The sequence below is a fragment of the Calliphora vicina genome, chromosome 5 (assembly GCF_958450345.1).
Source record: "Calliphora vicina chromosome 5, idCalVici1.1, whole genome shotgun sequence".
Lineage (NCBI taxonomy): Eukaryota > Metazoa > Arthropoda > Insecta > Diptera > Calliphoridae > Calliphora > Calliphora vicina.
The window spans coordinates 509,818-529,449 of record NC_088784.1 but is presented as its reverse complement, the minus strand read 5'-3'; the positions used below and the strand labels follow the sequence as shown (position 1 = coordinate 529,449).

The window sequence follows — 19,632 nt, the reverse complement described above, 5'->3', positions numbered from 1 at the left end:
ATGTTCGGTCTCTGTTTTAAATGCTTCGAAAATATATTGAACATTTTCTAAAACCTTTATAAATATTACCTCACTTTTGCACAACAGTATATTATGAAGTCTAAAGATACAACTAAAACTATTTACATGAAGATGAAACTCAAACAACACATGAATGCAAACATTTACTTCCTTCTTGAATGACTAAAGGTAGAATAAAATAAATATTCATATAAAAAGCAAGTAAAGCATTACCGACACATATGCAGGCAAGTGGATAGGATACCTAAGTACATACATACATACATTTATGCTAAGTACTCTGTTCAAAAAAACATATGAAATACATATCGCAACCTTATTTTTCCACACGAAATAACATAAGCAGCTCTTCTTTCGCACGAAATTAAAACCAACAGCTGATCATTTGTTGTATATAAATTGTTTCGCACGCCATCGTTTTTCACAAATATGAACAGAGTACTAAGCTTTAGACATACATATATACAATAGGTTATTCCTGCCCTTGGAAAATCTTTGTCTTGTATGGCTTTAATATTTTTGTTATGGCTTTGCTATTTAAGGCGTGTTTTTGTATGAAAACTATTCGAAAGAATTAAAAAACCTGAGTGTTTTTAATACATAATTTTTGACTCATTTTTCTAAAACTAAATGATTTAACATTTAGAGCGAATCGCATTGCAAACATTTTGCATTAGTTAGTTTTAGTTACTAAATAATAAAATTAAATGCATCAACTACACGCAGAGAAAAAATATAGTTGGGCAACCATATATATGGTTACAGTAAACAAATATATGTTTGTGACAACCATTCATATGATGAAAGACTTATCATATTATGTTGCTCTCGGCTTAAGGCTTATCATAATCTGAGAACAACATATTATGATAAAATTATTCATCATAAATATGGTTGCCACAAACATATATTTGTTTACTGTAACCATATATATGGTTGATACAATCATGTGAATCGTAAATTAACCATATTATGGTTACCACAATCATGTAAATGGTTACTGTGACTATAATATAGTTACAAATCTTGTAACACTATTTAAATGGTTACAGTAACCATGCCCAATTATATTTTTTCTCTGCGTGTACAAAGTTAGGACATGTCTAATGTACATATATATGTGTATATTTCGGCAACCTATATTCATGCCTACTAAAGTACAAAATCGTGACCATTCAAGTAAAAAAAACTAATTTTGAGAATTTTCCATACAACAAAGGGCAGGTTTAATTTCCTATGAGTAACAATATATGTAAACTAGCCCAATAAACAGAATTAACCAATGAGGATTTATCCTAGGATAGTATGAATCAAATTAGAAACACTATAATCAATCATCATTTCAGTGTTTATGGCTTTAAAAAATTATTAAGAATTCCAAGATCAATTAAAATTTATTTTTAATAAATCTTCTTTAAAATGTTACAGTCACTAATTGAAATAAAAAATGAAATATTATCATTAAATATTTCACAGAAAAAAGCTTCAAATATCGCTTATTTACTGCAACGTCGTCAAAACTCCAAAAATGTAATTTTCATTTACATTTATGTTTTTAAAAAATGTTTGAAATTTTCCTTGGAACATTTTTGATGTTTTAATTTTCGGATACAAGATGAGAATATAGTATGCATGTACATATATGCGAAGGACATTGGTATGATGGCAAGTTGAAATAATGGACTGGTTTCATCCAGTTTCAATAGGCTCCATCCTTGGGTCGAAAAACTTACATGTGCAAAATTTTATTGAAATATCTTCAGAATTGCTACCTGTACTTAGCGTTTAAGCTTAACATCGACAGCTGGTCAGACGGACGGACGGTGATTCTGAGTCTAGCGTTAGACTAATACTTTCGGGCGTTACATTTTTGTAGACATTTTCAAGTACTATCTAAATATAATATTTCCTGACATCACTCACCTGCCCGAGGTGAGATCTTTAGGGGCCGCCCAATTTCAACTACGTGCTCATGTGAACACAAATCAACTCAAAAGCACCTCAGAAATAAAAAGTTTTCAAGACACTGTGCGATGTTTGTTGGGTGTAATTATTCACACAAAGATGCAGACATACGTATATGTTGTATGTTTATGTCTACTGGGAGTAGAGTAGAGACTGTGTATTTATAAGAACGTTATGTCTTTTAATACTAACATGTCAAACATTGACATAGAATGAAAATAGCAACAACAGCAACATGTATGTATGTATGTCTTCAATACAGTTACATGCTTAACAAACGTTTACATTATCTGTGCGTGTATTCGGTACTGACTGCGTTTGTGTGTCAATGTTGTGTTTGACAAAACCTCAAGAAGATTTTAAACATTTAAGTTTTAAGACTTTCTAGCAAGTGTAGTGAGTGTATGGATTTCACATGATATCTTTTATGTTAAAAGCAAGGACCGCATTATTTTTTAAGTTGTCTACGCTAGTTAATAATAAAATTCTTTAAGTTGAATATATCCAAGCTTTGTATAAATGTATGTATGTATTTTCAAATTGGTAGAAATAGAAACAAACTACATATTTTAAATATGTAAATATGACATATTGCATTAAAAAAATAACAACGTAAACACTTGCAATTTTAAAATATAATGTATAAAATAGAATAAGAATGTAATGCTGGTTCAAGTAAACCTCTAGGATAATTTAAAAATGTCAAATGATTTCAGAAATGCATGTGGTTGGTGTAAATTTTGTTTAAATCACACGTTGCTTTTATAGTCATTAAACTACATATATTTTCAATTAATATTTTGATTCTGAATTTAAAAAAATTTTCCATACAAAACATTAGAAAATATTTATATTATAATGAAGAATTTGTGTATTAAATATGGGTTCAATGGATATTAGATTTACTGCTCCGCGTTTTTCTCTGCCTCTTTTTATTGCGACAAGTAAATAATAGGAAAAGAAGAGTTTTATTAATTAATTTGATGGCCATTCTCACATATCTCAATGATTTTATTTTAAAGGAAACCGAATAAAATACACAAAATTTAATGAATTGTGGAAGTATTTAAAGAAAAATGTTCATATATATGCCAAGCACATAGACAAAGGTAAAATTAAATTGTTCTGGATAATGGATTAAAACATATTATTTGCAGAATTTGAAAGAACTACGATACAACATTTCCAACATGTTGTGGGCATCAACAAATCTTTGCCTTCATTGACAAGCCATCAAAATGGAAAAGTCCCTGAAAACTACAGTATGAAAAATTTAAGAAAATCATGGCATTTACCACCGAATCGTTATGATATAAATAAAAAACCCTACAGCAGCAAGAGGGGTATTGGTGGAGCATACTGGCCAAAAATACACGTGCATCAAGCAAAACCTCTATCAAACATCCGAGAACCACATGTTCGTTTTTATAACTTGCCTTCCATAACTGAAAAACTATTTGCACCCTGCCTTAGGACAAAAGGAGTGTTTCTATCAAGTTAGTTGACCAAATATTTAAATAGTTATTCTTCTTTTAACTGCGGATTCTTAAATATATTATTAGACGCCCGAGAGCGACGTGCTACAGACCGATGTATGGTTAGCAATATAGGGACATGTTACAAAAATCCTTCTGAACCAGGACCAACGACATACAATCCATATTTTACTAAATTCAAAACTACAAGTTTAAAAACAAAGTATCACAAATCATTACATTAACTTTAAACTTGATTACTTTTGTTCTTGATTCTTTTTTTTAGTTTAGAAAAAGCGAATCCACATTTGTTTTATCGTTTATCCATAGTACCTGTGAAAAAGAATAACATTCATATTCCACATATTAGTTTTACTGGTGCACCCGGTCGTTATGAGATACGTTACCCGAACATATGTCCTTGCTCTTCAAAACTTGTCTACCAACCTCAAATCGATCTTATAATTGAGAAAGAGAAGCGCAATAAATTTCGTCGCTTATCGTATGAAACAATTAAGGCAAGACATTACACTTCACCAGATTGGAGACACGTGAAAGGTCGAGGATTTCGACGTCTCTTTACAGGGGTTAAGCCATTTAAACATATTGCACTATCTGTTCAAGAAGGTAAAAAACCCAAAAACATTCAACTTTACCCAGATTCAAAATATATTGGAATGATCAACCATCCATCGCGCACACCATTATCATTAAGACCAAAAAACATATCGAGTGCAGCGCCACCCATTAAATTTAATTGCATTGCCAAAAAGGTTACACGCAAACAACTGAGGAATAATAAAAAGATTGCATTCAACAGTAGTCAAGAGCGTTTTCGTGATGGTTATCGTTTGCCCGTCCTAACTCAGATGCAACAGGAACAACTCAAGCTGACTCTACCACTCGAACGTCAATTTCGAGATAATCCCATTATCAATAAACGGCCTTCTGAAATAAAATCAAAACTTTATCAAACTCCAAAGCACATGCTACCAAATTATGAGCCCAAACTGAGAAAAAAAATATTCAAATTTCAGCCATTGCCTCAAGCCAAAGTACTGGTAACAGAGAGTGACACAAACTCAAATGAAACCAGTAAAGAAGGCTTCTACTTGAAAATGTTGGAGGCTAAGAATTTTTTCAAAGACAATGTGGAATTATAAAATATAAATACAAAACAAAAACAAAAACGTTCATAGTGGATTTATTTTTGTTAAATTTGCTAAACTATTATCTCAGTAAAATGGAATTTAGTATAAATACGTTATTAAATGCATATAAGAGCGACAAACTTGTTTTAATAACAGCTAAACAGAAAATCTTAAACCATAAATTTGGTAAGGAAATATTTTATAATATTAAAATTTATTATCATCTCGACTTCTGATATCAAAAACGTGGCTCCATTGCCTTTTGAGAGCAACTTTAGTGACAATAGAGAGTTGAAACGATAGAAATAAGGAATCAATGTTATTAGAATATGTTCTAAGTTCACTAAAAATAACAAAATAAGCAATGGAAAATGTGACATGTCCCAAAAAAGGATCAACATGTTGCAAACGCACTTTGTGAATTAAAAATCAAAACATCTAGAAATAGCCAAATTCCGGTTCTGAACAGCTCTGTTGTATAATTTTAACATTAACTTTTTATTTTTAAAAGTGGCTAAAACAATCACTGGAACTGTTGTAATAATGAAAAAGTATGGCGTTGCTTTTATCAGTAAAACCCAGGAAAATATTATTTGCTATCAAATAGTGTATTAAATTTCATTCAATAAAAAACGGTATAATTGTTAAAAAAAAACAAAAATATAAGTATGTATGTATAATTATTGACTAGATACAAAAGTACATACATTATTAATCAGAGAAAAATCAATAAAACACAGAGGTTTAAACTGAAAAGAACTAAATTAAAAAAAAACATATTTTTTATTAAACATTGCACAAAAAGGTTTAATTAAAAATCAGTTTCATGCTAATTTTTCTTCTTCAACAAAAAAGCTTACCATTTGCATGCTGTATTGTGCAACAACTTTTTAATACATTGCGCTAATATTATTCAAAGTTTACACGTTTGTTTTGAAACAAAAACAATTTTTTTTAATAAAATATACATTTTGTTCAACAATATCATACAAAATGTTAAAAAAAAACTATAATAACATTAGAGTAAGTTTTGAGAATAGTATTTCCGATAAAAATGTGATTTTGTAATAGGATGCATTTGCCTTTAACCCTTTCACGCATAAAACTTGTACGCAACAGTTTTTGAGAATCTGAGTGCACTTTGTGAATTATTAAGAGCTATTTTAAACATATCGTCGCCCCGAAGTCATTTTCACGCAAGTCCAAACTATTTTTTTGGGGAAATTGAATTTAAAGTTTTAACGATTTATATAAAAAAGTTGAGTCGAAAAAAGTGGTACGATATTTCTGCATATGTAGTTTCGATTAGTGTAAAAATTTCCAAAGTCATGGAGGAAAGTTTTCAAGTTATTGGCATTTTTAGCTCCAAAAAAATTTACCATTTTGTTGTATACGCCACTTTTTACGAAATATTTATATTATGGCACAAAACTGAAAATTTACTGATAAAAACTGCACTAATTTTTTTCTCCAAAGTTATCTTCATGTATATAAGTTATATTTTCAGTATTCAAAATTAACGTACGTATTAGTAAATCGCTCTTTAAATTTTATGGCAAGCTCTAAAATGTGATTTTTTAAGCCAGATAGAACTTGAAATTTAAAAAAAAAATTACAAAAGAAGTAAATTTTAATCAAAACTATTTTTTATTCAAAAAACATGATGATTTCGGGAATATGCCACAATGGCTATTTTCAATGAAGCGCATTATGGACGTCCAATTTTGGACCACTTTGGAATTGAGCTGATGGTATGTCACAAATAACACGAAAAATGTTGTCCTGCAAGGCGTCAATTATTGCTGGTTTATCAGCATAAGCCAGTGACTTCAAGTGGATCTAGAGGTAATGATCAAAAATTTCAAATCGCTCGTCCTTGGAGACCAATAGACTGGTCCATTTCAATAAATCGACGGTTGCGGTATCCGTATGGCACATAGCGAATCAGAGAAATTAGTATCAGTAGGTAATATATATGTACATACATTTTCAAACTGAAATAAAAAATTGATTTTAATTAGATAAACAGATTCTATTTCTTATTTTATGCATGAAAACCTACAAAACAATTTCTGTTTGATATGCAGCATAAATGAACATTGCATATTGCAATCTTAGCACATTGCGCACATCGTTTTCGTGAACTTTCATTATGGATGTTGGTTGATGGTAAGGCGTGCTAAAACTTGTCTAAATACAAGAGAAGTTATTTATTGCCACTCATTGTTGCAGAAATGTAAATTTTTTCTTAGTTCCTCAAACCATGAAAGAGGTATAGCAGAAGCTATACATGGCACCCCCATATCTAGTTCTGTGGACCAGTAGCTTCGAAATATTCTAGTAGTTTTATAGGCCTAAATATATAAAAATATTAAAACATTGTATGGAAAATTTACACCCTCTCGACCTTTCATGCATATTGGCACACCGGTGTCCCTTACAAGAAATCTCGAATTGCGGATACTTCAAAATCTTCTTTTATACCAAAAATCCATTTAATACAATCTTTACATTGCCCACCTTAGCATTTTTAATATCTTTATTTTTTTCACATGGAGGTCGAACAGAAAATGAGGTAAGAAATCGTATATTTTACTGATCTGATTAAAAAAAATATGTACGAAGACAAAAGCTTTCAGAAATTAAAATCGTAGTCAATTAATAGCTCATATTCATATTTTTTGATGTTATGTTGTTTTGAATTTTAGGTAACGATTTAAAGAGTACAGTTGACAGTTGCATACAATTGATATCTTGTTAAAACCTCAAGTCCATATTGAGTTGAGCAAAGATACAAAGAATTAATTTATCCAAAATAGAAAAGCACTTTACATTTTTATGGTTGTTCTCCCCAGCAATAGACAATGGATAGTTGCTTAAGGATATCAGTATTGTGTTAGTAGTTTTTATTTATATATATATATTTTTTTTTTCGTTTAAAATATAGTAAAGCTAATTACTTTGAACGGTTCTTATACATAAGTACTTGCTCACTCCCCGCTTACCATCTGTATCAACAGATTTCATGTTTGTATTTGCATGTAGCATTATCAATGCCAATGAATGATATTGCATCTTAAGGGTGCAATTCCATGTATAAATAAAGCAGATAAAAGAAGTTAAAAAGAAAATGCATGGTAAAATACATTTGATTAAGTTTGATGCCAAGAGTAAGAAAAATGAAAATATTACGCTCTGTTCTGTTGTGTTTCACATTTTCTTTAAGTTTTTAATCTATATTTTTACGCCCTACACTAATATGTATGACTGCCTAGCATCGGCATGTTACAGAAGAAAAAAATCATTCCGATTTTGTTCTAAAATTAAAAACTCAATTTTTCACACAAATCAACATTTTAAAGGATTATTTCATTTTCCATCTTCGGAAATACTTCCTTCTATTGCATCTGGTACATACAAATGTAGCATGCCCCATTGTAGGTTTAGATCAACTAAGTATACTTCTGAAACTAGCTCTTTCCTTGTTTTTGTTTAAGTAAGTGCAGTTTTTATCTCAGTTGAATGTCAATGAATATTTAAATAGATTATGAAAATAAGGATATATAGTGAGAACTAAAGAACGATATTTATTTTTCTTTTAAACACCATAAAAACGAAAGCATATTCATTAGAATGATTGTTAAAAAAAAACGATTAGGTGTTTTTTTTCTAATGGATTCAACAAAAAAAATGTAATAACGAATGGTAAGTTTATACTTAGAAGAAAATTAATTAACTTCAAGTTTGAAAATAAAAATAATTAAAATTATACTGATTAGTGATTAGGGATAAAATAGAAAATCTTTAGACAACTCAATTTTATTCGAAGGTAGATACATACTATTTTCAATGAACATTTTGGATATGATTTCGATTTTGAATAAGTTTTAGTTTTTCAATTTGCTTAAGCCACAGTTTATATGTTTTAAATAAATTAATTAAAATTGTTGTTTAATTATGCAAGAAACTAAATTAATGTACAGTTTTAATATTTGAAATTCTTGTACAGTGATTCTATTACGTCGTTTTAGAAATGTCAACGTAACAACATAATTATGCAAGATTTAAAATAAATCTAATTAATATATAATATCTAATAATATAATAACGAGTACTTAAAACCAAAAATAAATACACATATATCGGAAACTCTGCTGCCATAAACCTAACTCACTTGGCAAAAACCCAAGTGCTGATAATGTATTAGAAAAACAAACATGTTAAAACAAAAATAACAATCGTATGTGTCATTATTTTGAGAAGGTTTTTGATTGAGTTTTTTTTTCTTGTTTCCGCTCTCTGTGTATGTCTCTATGCTGAAAACTAAACTTATGAAAATTCTGCCAACTCGTCAGTTAAAAAGTTCACATTTTCAATCTACTTATTTCTTTTTACGAAAAATACAGCTTCTTCTTGCACAGTTTTATTTGTACTTAAATTTAACGTACTTTTTAAGTACTGTAAATAGTAAGAACATTGTATATGACGGGTACAAACGTACTACATTTATTGCTTAAATTGTAATAAAAAAAATAATCATTCCTTTTATTTCCGATCAATTTTTAAAATAATACCCGATTCGGGGAAACAAAAGTATTGAACTATTGAACAAATGATTGTCAAATTTAATAAGATTTAAATCATTTTTAGTTCTGTTCTTTCAGATTGATTTCAACAACATTTTTCATTATTTAAAAATTGGAATTTTTAAAAGGCTGCAAACAAACGTGAAATTATGTACTGTTTTTAAAGTTAGACAAAAATTATTAATAACCTCTGCTCTCTTGTTTATTAGACTCACAGGACTCATGCGACTCGCATGAATCCTGTACATTATAAGACAAATCTTGGAACATTTGTCATTACGATCTTAGAAAGAGTGTGTTTAACAAATATTGTATATATAGAATTATTGATAATCTTTTTTAATCTTAAATATCATTTTTGGAAACCCTACTCTTTATTCTATATTAATATACATATGCACATTAAACATGCCCAATGATGTTTGGACTATTTTCAAAAGACAACGGTTTCAATTTTGTTCTATAATATATAAAACTATTTAAACATAATTTTAACAAATAACCAATTTATTCGTATTTCGAATTTGTAACAAAAAATTTGAATAATCAAATCTATTTGTATATTGTTTGTACTAACAGTGAATTGTGATCAATTTTGCGTAATCTACTAGTCGCTTTTGTTAAATACGTATATGGCCTAGGAAAATGATCATAAGTTCGTAATTTTATTTTATGTGCATGTCTAATAAACGTAAGTCTATCTGTATATTTATTCATATGTTTGAATGACGCTGTGTGTCTTTTGTGGTAGAAATATGTATCTATATGTGTATGTAGTAACCGTTCTGACTGCAAAAGTAATGGTTGTTTGCCATACCAGCACAGAAAGAATATTGTCGTTTGTTAAGTGGTGTTGTTTGCATAAAACAGTAATACAATATTATTTAAATTGCCAGTGAGTTGTTTTCATACACTAAGCATTTAGACAAAACCAAATGAAAGTACAAATAATAATAAACGAAACAATGTTACATTTGGCTATAACGAATTTCAGGCACCTGAAACATTCTGCATTTTTTATAACGAATTTAAGTCCAATGGGTTTGCGTAGTCCTCAAGAATTATAAGGAATTTAAAAGAAATCAAAAAGAAACTTTGGCTTTTAATTATATACATTAGAGTTAATTTCAAAAATTTGATTTGCGGGTATCATAATTTTTCTAAAGGTTTTTGCGTAAATAAAAATAATTTTATTAGTTTGCCTTAACAAAACATTGTTAAAGCCACATAACTTTTTTACGGGTTGTGATAGAAAGGAAATATTGGTATCGCTTTGATAAGCTTAAAATGCGTTTTCATCATACATGTTTTAAAAATCTAAAATTATTTATTTTATTTTTTTATGAGATTTGCGAACCCTTTTGTTGGTTTTTGGAACTATTTTTAAGGATTTAAAAACATCAATTGTATTAGTTTTTGATGCAGAATCGACTGGTGAAATCAGATTTGCAATATAGTCAACCGTTTTTGCTCTACTGAAAAATGTGGTTAAAATCTGTGTCTTTTGGTGCGTTGAACCACCACAAGGAGTGAACATTTTCCAAAAAAAGGACTCCATTATTTTTATTTACGCAAAAACCTTCAGAAAAATTATGATACCCGAAAAACAAATGAAATGACCTGGTCACAAACGAACTCTAATATACATACATATGTATGTGTATTGACTTAGGACTAAGAATAAGTATCGGAGTCAATGTATATAAATACAACAGTGCTTGGTATACTACGATTTCAATTGGTCAATTCACAAGGTCTCTTATCATGTCATTTGTCACAATATGCTAATATTTCACAATGGTTGTTATTGTTTTTCAAGCAATAAATGTCCTAAAATAATACTACTCTGCATGCTATGTTTATTGTGTTATCGTAACCAACCAGTAGAGATTTTCGGTTTTTCGGTTAACCGACATCGAAAAAACCGGTTAAACCGGTTAACCGTCATATATACCCAGCTTTTAAATTTGTAGTTTTTAGTAGTCAGGAATGGTTAATATTAAATAACTATAAATGTAAAAATTTCAAAATTATTATCTCAGTCAAATGGAATTGAGTATAAATATATTAATAACTATGTAATACTTATTTTAATTATTGATTTATTCAATAAATTTCAACCAAAAAATGTAAATCATTTTTATAATTAAATATTTGATAGTTTTAAGATTTATTTTCACCTTGACTTTCTGACATGAAACAGAAAATGTTACAAGTCCCAAAAAAAGGACCTATAAGATGCAAACGCACTTCTTCTTAGATGTGATTATTTGTCATTATAAATCATATCAATAATTAATAAAACTCCATTATCAGATTTCAAAAATATTTCAAATCATGGATTTTAATAATATTTCGGAAAAGGACTTTGTACACTGAGCTCACGAAATGAATAACAATATCAAATTTTAAGAACAAAATGAACTAATGAAATCAAATTTATTGAAAGAAGGTATGTAAATCAAATTCAATTTAACCTTTGGTAAAATCATCACTAAAATCATTCACAGTTTATAATGAATCATTATTAAGATTAAGCTTAACTTCTAGAATTATACGGAATTTAATTTTTAATAGTTTCATTATGTGCAATTTATTTTGAAAAAGTTTTTCAATAAACTCATCGTCCTCTACTATTTAGAATCATTGTAATTCTTAAAAATATTAATCTAAAGAGTTTTGTATTGTAAATCAGCAGTTTAATGTGTATACAATGATTATAAAAAATGCACAAAAACATGAGATTAACCGAGTGATAAAAACCCGATAAACCAGTTAACCGAAAATCAACATTTTAAATTAACCGGTTTGCAAAATATCGAGATTTCGAAGAAAAACCGGTTAACCGGTTTATAACCACTATTTGTACCACCTCTTTAATGGTATATACATATGGAATTCTATTACATTTCTTTTGATTTTTTCCTTGACACAAACTTTAAATAAATATCTAATGAATTTAGACAGACTATTTTAAGGGCGATAAGTAGTGCAGAGCCAATTGCATTTTCAGAGAGGCAAATAGTGATAACGATCAGCCGGAGCACATTCGAAAATATAACGTGGACACGATGGTGTCCCGTCTAAGTAGCGGTGTAGCTAGTGAAAAGTTGGCAATTGCTAGTTGTGTAACTTCAGGGATATTAAATATACTGTACATTAAGGTGACCCCGTTTGTATAGAGGAACAATAAGGTGTGAATGTTTCCAAAGATAATGAAAGCTTACTTTGTTTGAGCGTCCGTACTTGGTGAGCGGAAGGAAAGCATAAAAATATCCTTTTTTTAATGTCAATATTGTAACAGAAATTTTTGTGTAAGTTCAGAAATATTCGGACTTTTGTATTTTTTGCAAAATAATTAAGATTTTAAAATTAGTTTAAATTAATATATGTGTTATAAACAAATTCACCACAACGGTTTTTTTCCATTAGTATATAGCAATTTATAATATCCTGCAATATTTCACGCACAAAATATTATTTATTTTTCATACTTTCTTTGTTATTATTATATTGAATGTTTTTGTTGATTTTATGCGATAAATGAAAATGGTGGTTATTATATAATATAAAGTTTATTGTTTTGCGGCATTAAATTCATTCCAGGTAAGTTTTATGTATTGGACATATACATAGCTAAAATCAGATCATGGAGCAAAAATTCTAATAAAATTCGAACTGATTGAATTTCGAAAAATGGAAAAAACCTTTCGGAAAAACATGTTGAGAAACGGTATCTTAGAATAAATGAATCTTTCGTTTTAGTTGGCAACATCCACTATTTTATTTTTTGCGCCACCTTACTATAGAGTATATGTATAAGGTTTTGAAGTCTGTGTTCATATATTTCCTCTTCCTTGTCGTTGTTATGGTTGTTTTTTTATTAGAAAATTCATTGCAGTTTGAAATTTTTTTTTTTTTTCGTTATTTTCAAAACTAGTTATTATTGTTATTGTAGTTGAATTCTTCAAAAGTTAAAGAAAAAAGGAAATGAAAATGAAAAGAAAAATGCCAAAAACTTCTGTTCGGTTTGTTTTACAATTTTGAATTCTTTTACTTATTTAACTTAGATTGGAGAGTGCAATATTGTACTCGTAAATGCATTTGTATATACATACGTACATACGTATGTGTGTGTGTGTGTGTGTGTATGTATATTGAAACGAACTAACTTAGTATTTGTTTGTTTGTGCCAGTTGAAATGTAAGGACAGACATAGTTATACCACTACAAAGTAAAAGGAAATCTATAGGAGTGGTTGAGGAAATGGCAAGTTAGCTTTTTTCTTTAATACACTTTCAAAGTAAATAAATATTTTTGCATGTTCGCACATATTTATGTGCATATGCATGTTTGTTTGTTTGCTTGTATGTATGTATGTACATGTATTTATGTAAATATGTTCAACTATGTGCGAGTAAATGTGTGTTTGTCTGTCTGTACATATATAGACAAAGAATATGGTGACATAAACACATGTACATATGTTTGTAAATTAAGGTGGTTCGATTTGAATGGATACAAACAAAGTTATAGATCGTGGGGGTTAGATTCTATGAATAATTCTAAGCAACTTTACCCTAGAAACCATATGAAAATCTTTTGTAGGAAAACATTTTATTTGGTAATTTTTTGTATTTTATTTTAATACTAGCTGATCCAATTAGAAGAAAGAAATAGTACTTTAAGTCATATTTTTTGAATCTAATTGTAAATGTCTAATTTCATATTTCTGCAAAAGAAAGTTACCACTAAAGTTACCTTTTGTGAATTCAAATTCACTCAGAATCATGTGTGCTTAATTTTAAATTTTTAGGTTTACACAGTACAACATTTTTCAGTTCATTGCTTTGGGACTCAATTCTGACAATTTCACGTGAAAGTAGCCCCAAAAATAAGAACTTCTGCATCATTAGTTTTGTCAAGTTGGCTGCCGTATTAATTTAATGGCCATACGAATTTTTTTTCCTCAAGGTGGATTTTTATCACTTTTTCTATATTTTAGCACGGTTATATCTCGTATACCGTACGTAATATCTCTTTTGTGACTGAAGCAAAGTTGTAGATATTGAATAGTAGAAAAAAAGTACGGAACATACCTACCCGAAAAAGATGCATCCAGTGCCTTAAAAATCGCCAAAATGCCCATTTTTAAATTTTTTTAACCATTTTTTCACCTTTTTTGCTCAATAACTGGATTACAAATCCAGTTATGGACCGATCACCATGAAATTAGGTCGTGTGATTTGTGTCTATATAAAAGTTATTTATCATGAATTTTGTATGTATACCATCATTTTTAACAGATTTATTCACTTTAAAGTGATTTTCGGAAGCTGGTCTTATATGGGAGCTATGAATAATTATGGACCGATCATAATAAAATTTTTTGACATGAATTTTGTATATATAAAACTTATTTGGAGCGAAATTTGTGGAAATACATTTATAAATTAAACATTTATGACCGATAAAGTTCAATTTCGGGAGGACATTTGTATGGGGCTAGGTGAAATAATGAACCGATTTCAGCCAATTTCAACAGTTTTCGTCCTTGGGCCGAACAAATTATATGTACCGAATTTGTTTATGATTCGTCCATAATTAGTCATAGCTCACATATAAGACACGCTTCCGAAAATCACTTTAAAGTGCAGAAATCTGTAAAAAAATATGGTATACATTAAAAATTCATGATAAATAACTTTTATATAGACACAAATCACACGACCTAATTTCATGGTGATCGGTCCATAACTGGATTTGTAATCCAGTTATTGAGCAAAAAAGGTGAAAAAATGGTTAAAAAAATTTAAAAATGGGCATTTTGGCGATTTTTAAGGCACTGGATGCATCTTTTTCGGGTAGGTATGTTCCGTACTTTTTTTCTACTATTCAATATCTACAACTTTGCTTCAGTCACAAAAGAGATATTACGTACGGTATACGAGATATAACCGTGCTAAAATATAGAAAAAGTGATAAAAATCCACCTTGAGGAAAAAAAATTCGTATGACCATTAAATTAATACGGCAGCCAACTTGACATAACTAATGATGCAGAAGTTCTTATTTTTGGGGTTACTTTCACGTGCAATTGTCAGAATTGCGTCCCAAAATCATGTGTTGTACTGTGTTATTAATATAAAATATTCAAAAGTACCATTGCAATAAACAAATAGTACCATTAATTATCACCCTTGAATTCGCATTCAGTAAACCATAACCCGTCAATTTTAAATTTTAAATTTGTATAGCATTTCCCACTGATTTTGTTTCTATAACACTTAATATTAAATAAATAATCACAAAACCGAAAAAAACCGATCGGTTTTCAATTTTTTAAAACTGAAACCACGGTTTTGAAATTCTTCGGTTTTTTGGAAACTCTAGGTCTATTATTATAGAAAATTCAAAAAAGTACCCATGATAATAAATAAAAATTAGCATGAAGTATGCCCTTGAATTTTCAGTCACTTGGGCCCATATGCGCCTAATTTCATATTTATATGTCCATTATTATAGAAAATTAAAAAAGTACCATTAGAAAATATACAAAGTACCAAAAAGCCCCCACTTGTTGTTTCCCACTCTCTCGGGTCCATATAAGCTTAATTTCATGTTTTTAGATTAACTGGTGAAGAAATTACAAAAAGTACCATTCGAATAAAGAAAAAGTATCAAAAAATCTAAAACTAGAATTCTCACTCACTTAGGACCATATACGCTTAATTTCATATTTTTATGTCCATTATTACAGAAAATTCAAAAAGAACCATTAGAATATAGAAAGGGTTCCAAACCACTACAATATATAAAAAGTTACAAAAATACGGCACTGGTGGATTCCCACTCACTCGGGTTCATATAAGCTTTATTTCATGTTTCTAGGTTCATTGGTGAAGAAATTACAAAAAGTACCATTCGAATAAAGAAAGTACCAAAAAGTCTCCCCTAGAATTCTCACCCACTTAGGATATGCTTAATTTCATGTTTTTAAAGGTAGGGTCACACATGGCAAATATTTGCTCAAAAAAGCGTAACCACTTTTTTTAGCACAAATTTATTTGACGTGTTTACTCTTACAAGTGTTTTGTAATAAAACTAAATTTTTTGTTTTGAATCATCCTAAGTAAAATAAGTTTTTCAAATAAATAAAAGAATTCAAATGTATTTTATTTAGTGGTTGCTTCTTTTTCGTCAAATATTTGTCATGTGTGACCCTATCTTAAGTCCATTGTTATTAAAAAAAATTAAAAAGTACCATTGATGAATAAAAAAGTATTCAGTTCTCACATTTTGGTACCTAAATATTATCCCTTATTCCTAACACTAATTTCACTCAGATACATACCAGCTAACTTTAATGTCGATAAGTGAAATTATTTAAAATATTATTTTTCCTTGAACATCCCTTAAGTTTGAAATTTAAAAATATTCCATTTTGCCATATTTGTTTATGTTACAGACATGTCTCAAAAGATTAAAATTTGTGTTAATGTGCCCAAGAAAAATTATGTTTTGAAAAAAGCACCAAACTGTTTACCCGGATTTGGCCAAACATAAACCTTGACACTCGAGTTCCAAATAACAACCTGTTAGTAAATTTTTGTATGAATCCAGGAACCAATGTTAAAAAAATTATCAAAATTGCGGTGGTAAAATTTTATTCAAATAAGTTTCTGTATCGTTGTGGGAGCTCAAAATAAAATATTCGTATGTCTATGTCAAATTATAGAAAAATATATTTTATGAAAAAGTACCAAAAATAATCACAATTTTTATCCCTTAAGGGTTCGAATTTCTAAAAAGTACCAAACCTATATTATTAAATTTTTGATAAGTAGAGAATACGATTTAAATGTGGTTTTATGTTTATTGGTTTAAAAGATATATAGGGTGCCAAAAAAGTACCAAAATACAGTTTTTACCCGTTTTCTCCCTTAAAAGGTTCAAATTTCGAAAAAGTACGAAACACCTGTCAGCTTATTTTTTAAATGGAGTAACATGCAATTTTAAGTTTCATAAGGTTGCCGAATTGCCCGTTTTTACCCCCTAAACGTTCGAGTTTCCAAAAATCCCTTCTTATTGGAGGAACTCACAGTTAAAATTTCATGATTCTAGCTTCAGTCGTTTGGGCTGTGGGATATATGAATCAGTTTGTGTATTAGCATTGTTTCTACTGAATGTAGCATTTTAAATAGTTTATATTGGTGCTATGACTAATTATGGACCAATCGCCATGAAATGATTTTAGGTCGTGTGATTTATATCTATATGAAACTTATTTCTTGAATTTTATGTTGATACCAAGATTTTTAAAAGATTTATGCTCGTTAAGTCATATGTAAATACGTATGTATATAAATTAAACATTAATGACCGATGAAGTAATATTTCGTATGGAGTCTAGGTGAAATAATGGACCGATTGCAGCCAGCTTCATTCAATAGGCTTTGCCGAAACAAATATATGTACCAAATTTTATCGAAATATCGTCCTAATTACGACCTGTGCACAATGCTTGCATGGACAGCCAGACGGATGGAGGGACGGACAGGAGGACATCGTTTAATCAAAGCTGCTGAAATAAGGATCGAACCGCCCTAATATACATATATACAAACAAACATATGTTTGCATGTATGTATGTTTGTTTGTATGTATGTGTCTATGTAGGTTAGAAGTGCTTACATACGCAAATAAGAACAAGTTAAATTAACGTTTATGTTTATTGTATTTATTAGAGATGCAAAGTACTGGTACATTCAAAAGAACAAGTAGTAACGTTTAAGAATTTTTTATATTTGTTGGGCGGGCTGTAAGTACATTTTTTTTATTACACAGAATATAAATAATTTAAAGAAAACACAACTCACTTCAAGACTGAATGCGACATTTGCCAGATGATGATCATATGAATTGTGTACAGTAAAGTAAATTCGATAAACGGGCTTAAGGTTAAACAATTTGTTGTTGCTTGAAAAGTACGCATTTGTACTTTTTTATGATTTTGATTACATTCATTCTTATATGGCGTATTTGAGTGTTTGTGATTTGTTTCATTCCAAAATGTTGATATTGATTGCTTAAAACGGAAATAACTGCAGATTTTAAAACAGGAAATTAGTTGCTAAATCATACAGTGGTGATTAAATGATTTTTGAATTAAATAAATAAATCGCATTCATTTTAAATATTGCTTTTTTTGTTTTTATATTTTATTCATACGGTCCCTGATCAAATATTATAAGATTTAAAGTATTAAAAATAATAATTATCATTTTAATGATAGAATAATGGTTCTTCAACGTTGCTTTACATTGGTGGCATCGGCATCTCTCCAGGTGGAGACGGCATTTGACGTTTTGCCTTGAAATGTCAGCAATGAAATTGTAAAATTATAGTTATAGAAAAAAGCAAATGATTATTAAATACTTACGCGATGCATTTTAGGTTCTTCTTGGAACTCTTTTGGCTTGTCCGATTCTCCAGGTGGAGTTTCACGGCGAGTCTATCGAAAATTAAAAACAATTGTTTATTTTTGAAATTGAAATTTATGTACATGTGTATGGAATTATACTTACTCTGAAACGGGCATCTGCCTTAGGCTCTTCCTGTTTAATGTAGATTTGTATTAAAAAAGTTGAATACAAATGAATAGAATTAACATACCTTTGGTATATCACCATCATCGGCAGCTTGAGGATCAACATCACGACGCATCTACATGACGATTGTTAATATTTGAATAATGAATGCATTCAAGTGTGCACTTACCCTTGGAATAGATGATTCAAACTAAGAAAATTCCAAGAAAAATAATCATTAATTTTTTTATTACAGAAAAAGATTTGTTTTTGTATATCTACCAACCTCTGGTACTTTTTCTGGAGGTTCATCCATTCCCTAAAATTGTATTTATTAAAAGGATTTGATGTTAGTTCTAACATAAACATAAACTCACCATCAAATCGGCCATTCCATTTATAGCTTTAGCCTGCGTCAAGTCGGCTTGGCTGAGCACAGTAATAATGACAATAATTGTCAAATAAATAAACAATTTCACCAACAGTTTCATTTTTAGTCCTCCACGATTAGCAATGCAACAGGATAGGATACAAATATCAATTAACGGCCGATAAATTTCCTCCGATTTTCGTTTATTTTGAATTCAGTTTTAAACAAAACGACAAATCAACGAATTATGGATGCCAACTGAAGCAAACAATGACAATTTATAGTTTATTTGATAATGAATGCATCAATATTGGATGACATTAATAACAAAATGAATGAATGAAAGCATGAGTGTATGAGTGCAAACATGTATACATATACATATATAAAAAATATATACATATGTACGTACATACTATGTGCGTGTGCGTGTGTGAGTATGATGTTTTTTGTTTGTGTTTGTATAAATAATTA

General features: G+C 29.4%; 2 protein-coding genes across 2 annotated transcripts; one reads left to right on the top strand and one right to left on the bottom strand.

The window, feature by feature from the left end:
- The first annotated feature begins 2,779 nt into the window (after positions 1-2,779).
- LOC135962082 (uncharacterized) lies at positions 2,780-5,176 on the top strand. The gene is made up of 5 exons (XM_065513816.1): positions 2,780-2,930; positions 3,009-3,095; positions 3,144-3,482; positions 3,549-3,684; positions 3,748-5,176. Exons 1-5 carry the CDS (start codon positions 2,867-2,869, stop codon positions 4,622-4,624), a joined length of 1,503 nt encoding a protein of 500 aa, XP_065369888.1. The 5' UTR covers positions 2,780-2,866; the 3' UTR covers positions 4,625-5,176.
- A 13,208-nt stretch (positions 5,177-18,384) lies between these two features.
- On the bottom strand, positions 18,385-19,386 carry LOC135962400 (uncharacterized). Its single transcript, XM_065514312.1, has 7 exons — positions 19,166-19,386; positions 19,075-19,107; positions 18,979-18,999; positions 18,874-18,924; positions 18,786-18,815; positions 18,641-18,712; positions 18,385-18,570 (listed from the first exon to the last, which is right to left on the bottom strand). Exons 1-7 carry the CDS (start codon positions 19,277-19,279, stop codon positions 18,517-18,519), a joined length of 375 nt encoding a protein of 124 aa, XP_065370384.1. The 5' UTR covers positions 19,280-19,386; the 3' UTR covers positions 18,385-18,516.
- Positions 19,387-19,632: the final 246 nt, after the last annotated feature.

Coding starts and splice junctions, on each gene's coding strand:
- LOC135962082 (XM_065513816.1), top strand. CDS start 2,867: ATGGGTTCAATGGATATTAGATTTACTGCTCCGCGTTTTTCTCTGCCT. Junction 2,931..3,008: donor GCCTCTTTTTATTGCGACAA/GTAAATAATAGG, acceptor TTTATTTTAAAG/GAAACCGAATAAAATACACA. Junction 3,685..3,747: donor ACTACAAGTTTAAAAACAAA/GTATCACAAATC, acceptor TCTTTTTTTTAG/TTTAGAAAAAGCGAATCCAC.
- LOC135962400 (XM_065514312.1), bottom strand. CDS start 19,279: ATGAAACTGTTGGTGAAATTGTTTATTTATTTGACAATTATTGTCATT. Junction 19,108..19,165: donor ATGGAATGGCCGATTTGATG/GTGAGTTTATGT, acceptor ATACAATTTTAG/GGAATGGATGAACCTCCAGA. Junction 18,816..18,873: donor ATGATGGTGATATACCAAAG/GTATGTTAATTC, acceptor TACATTAAACAG/GAAGAGCCTAAGGCAGATGC.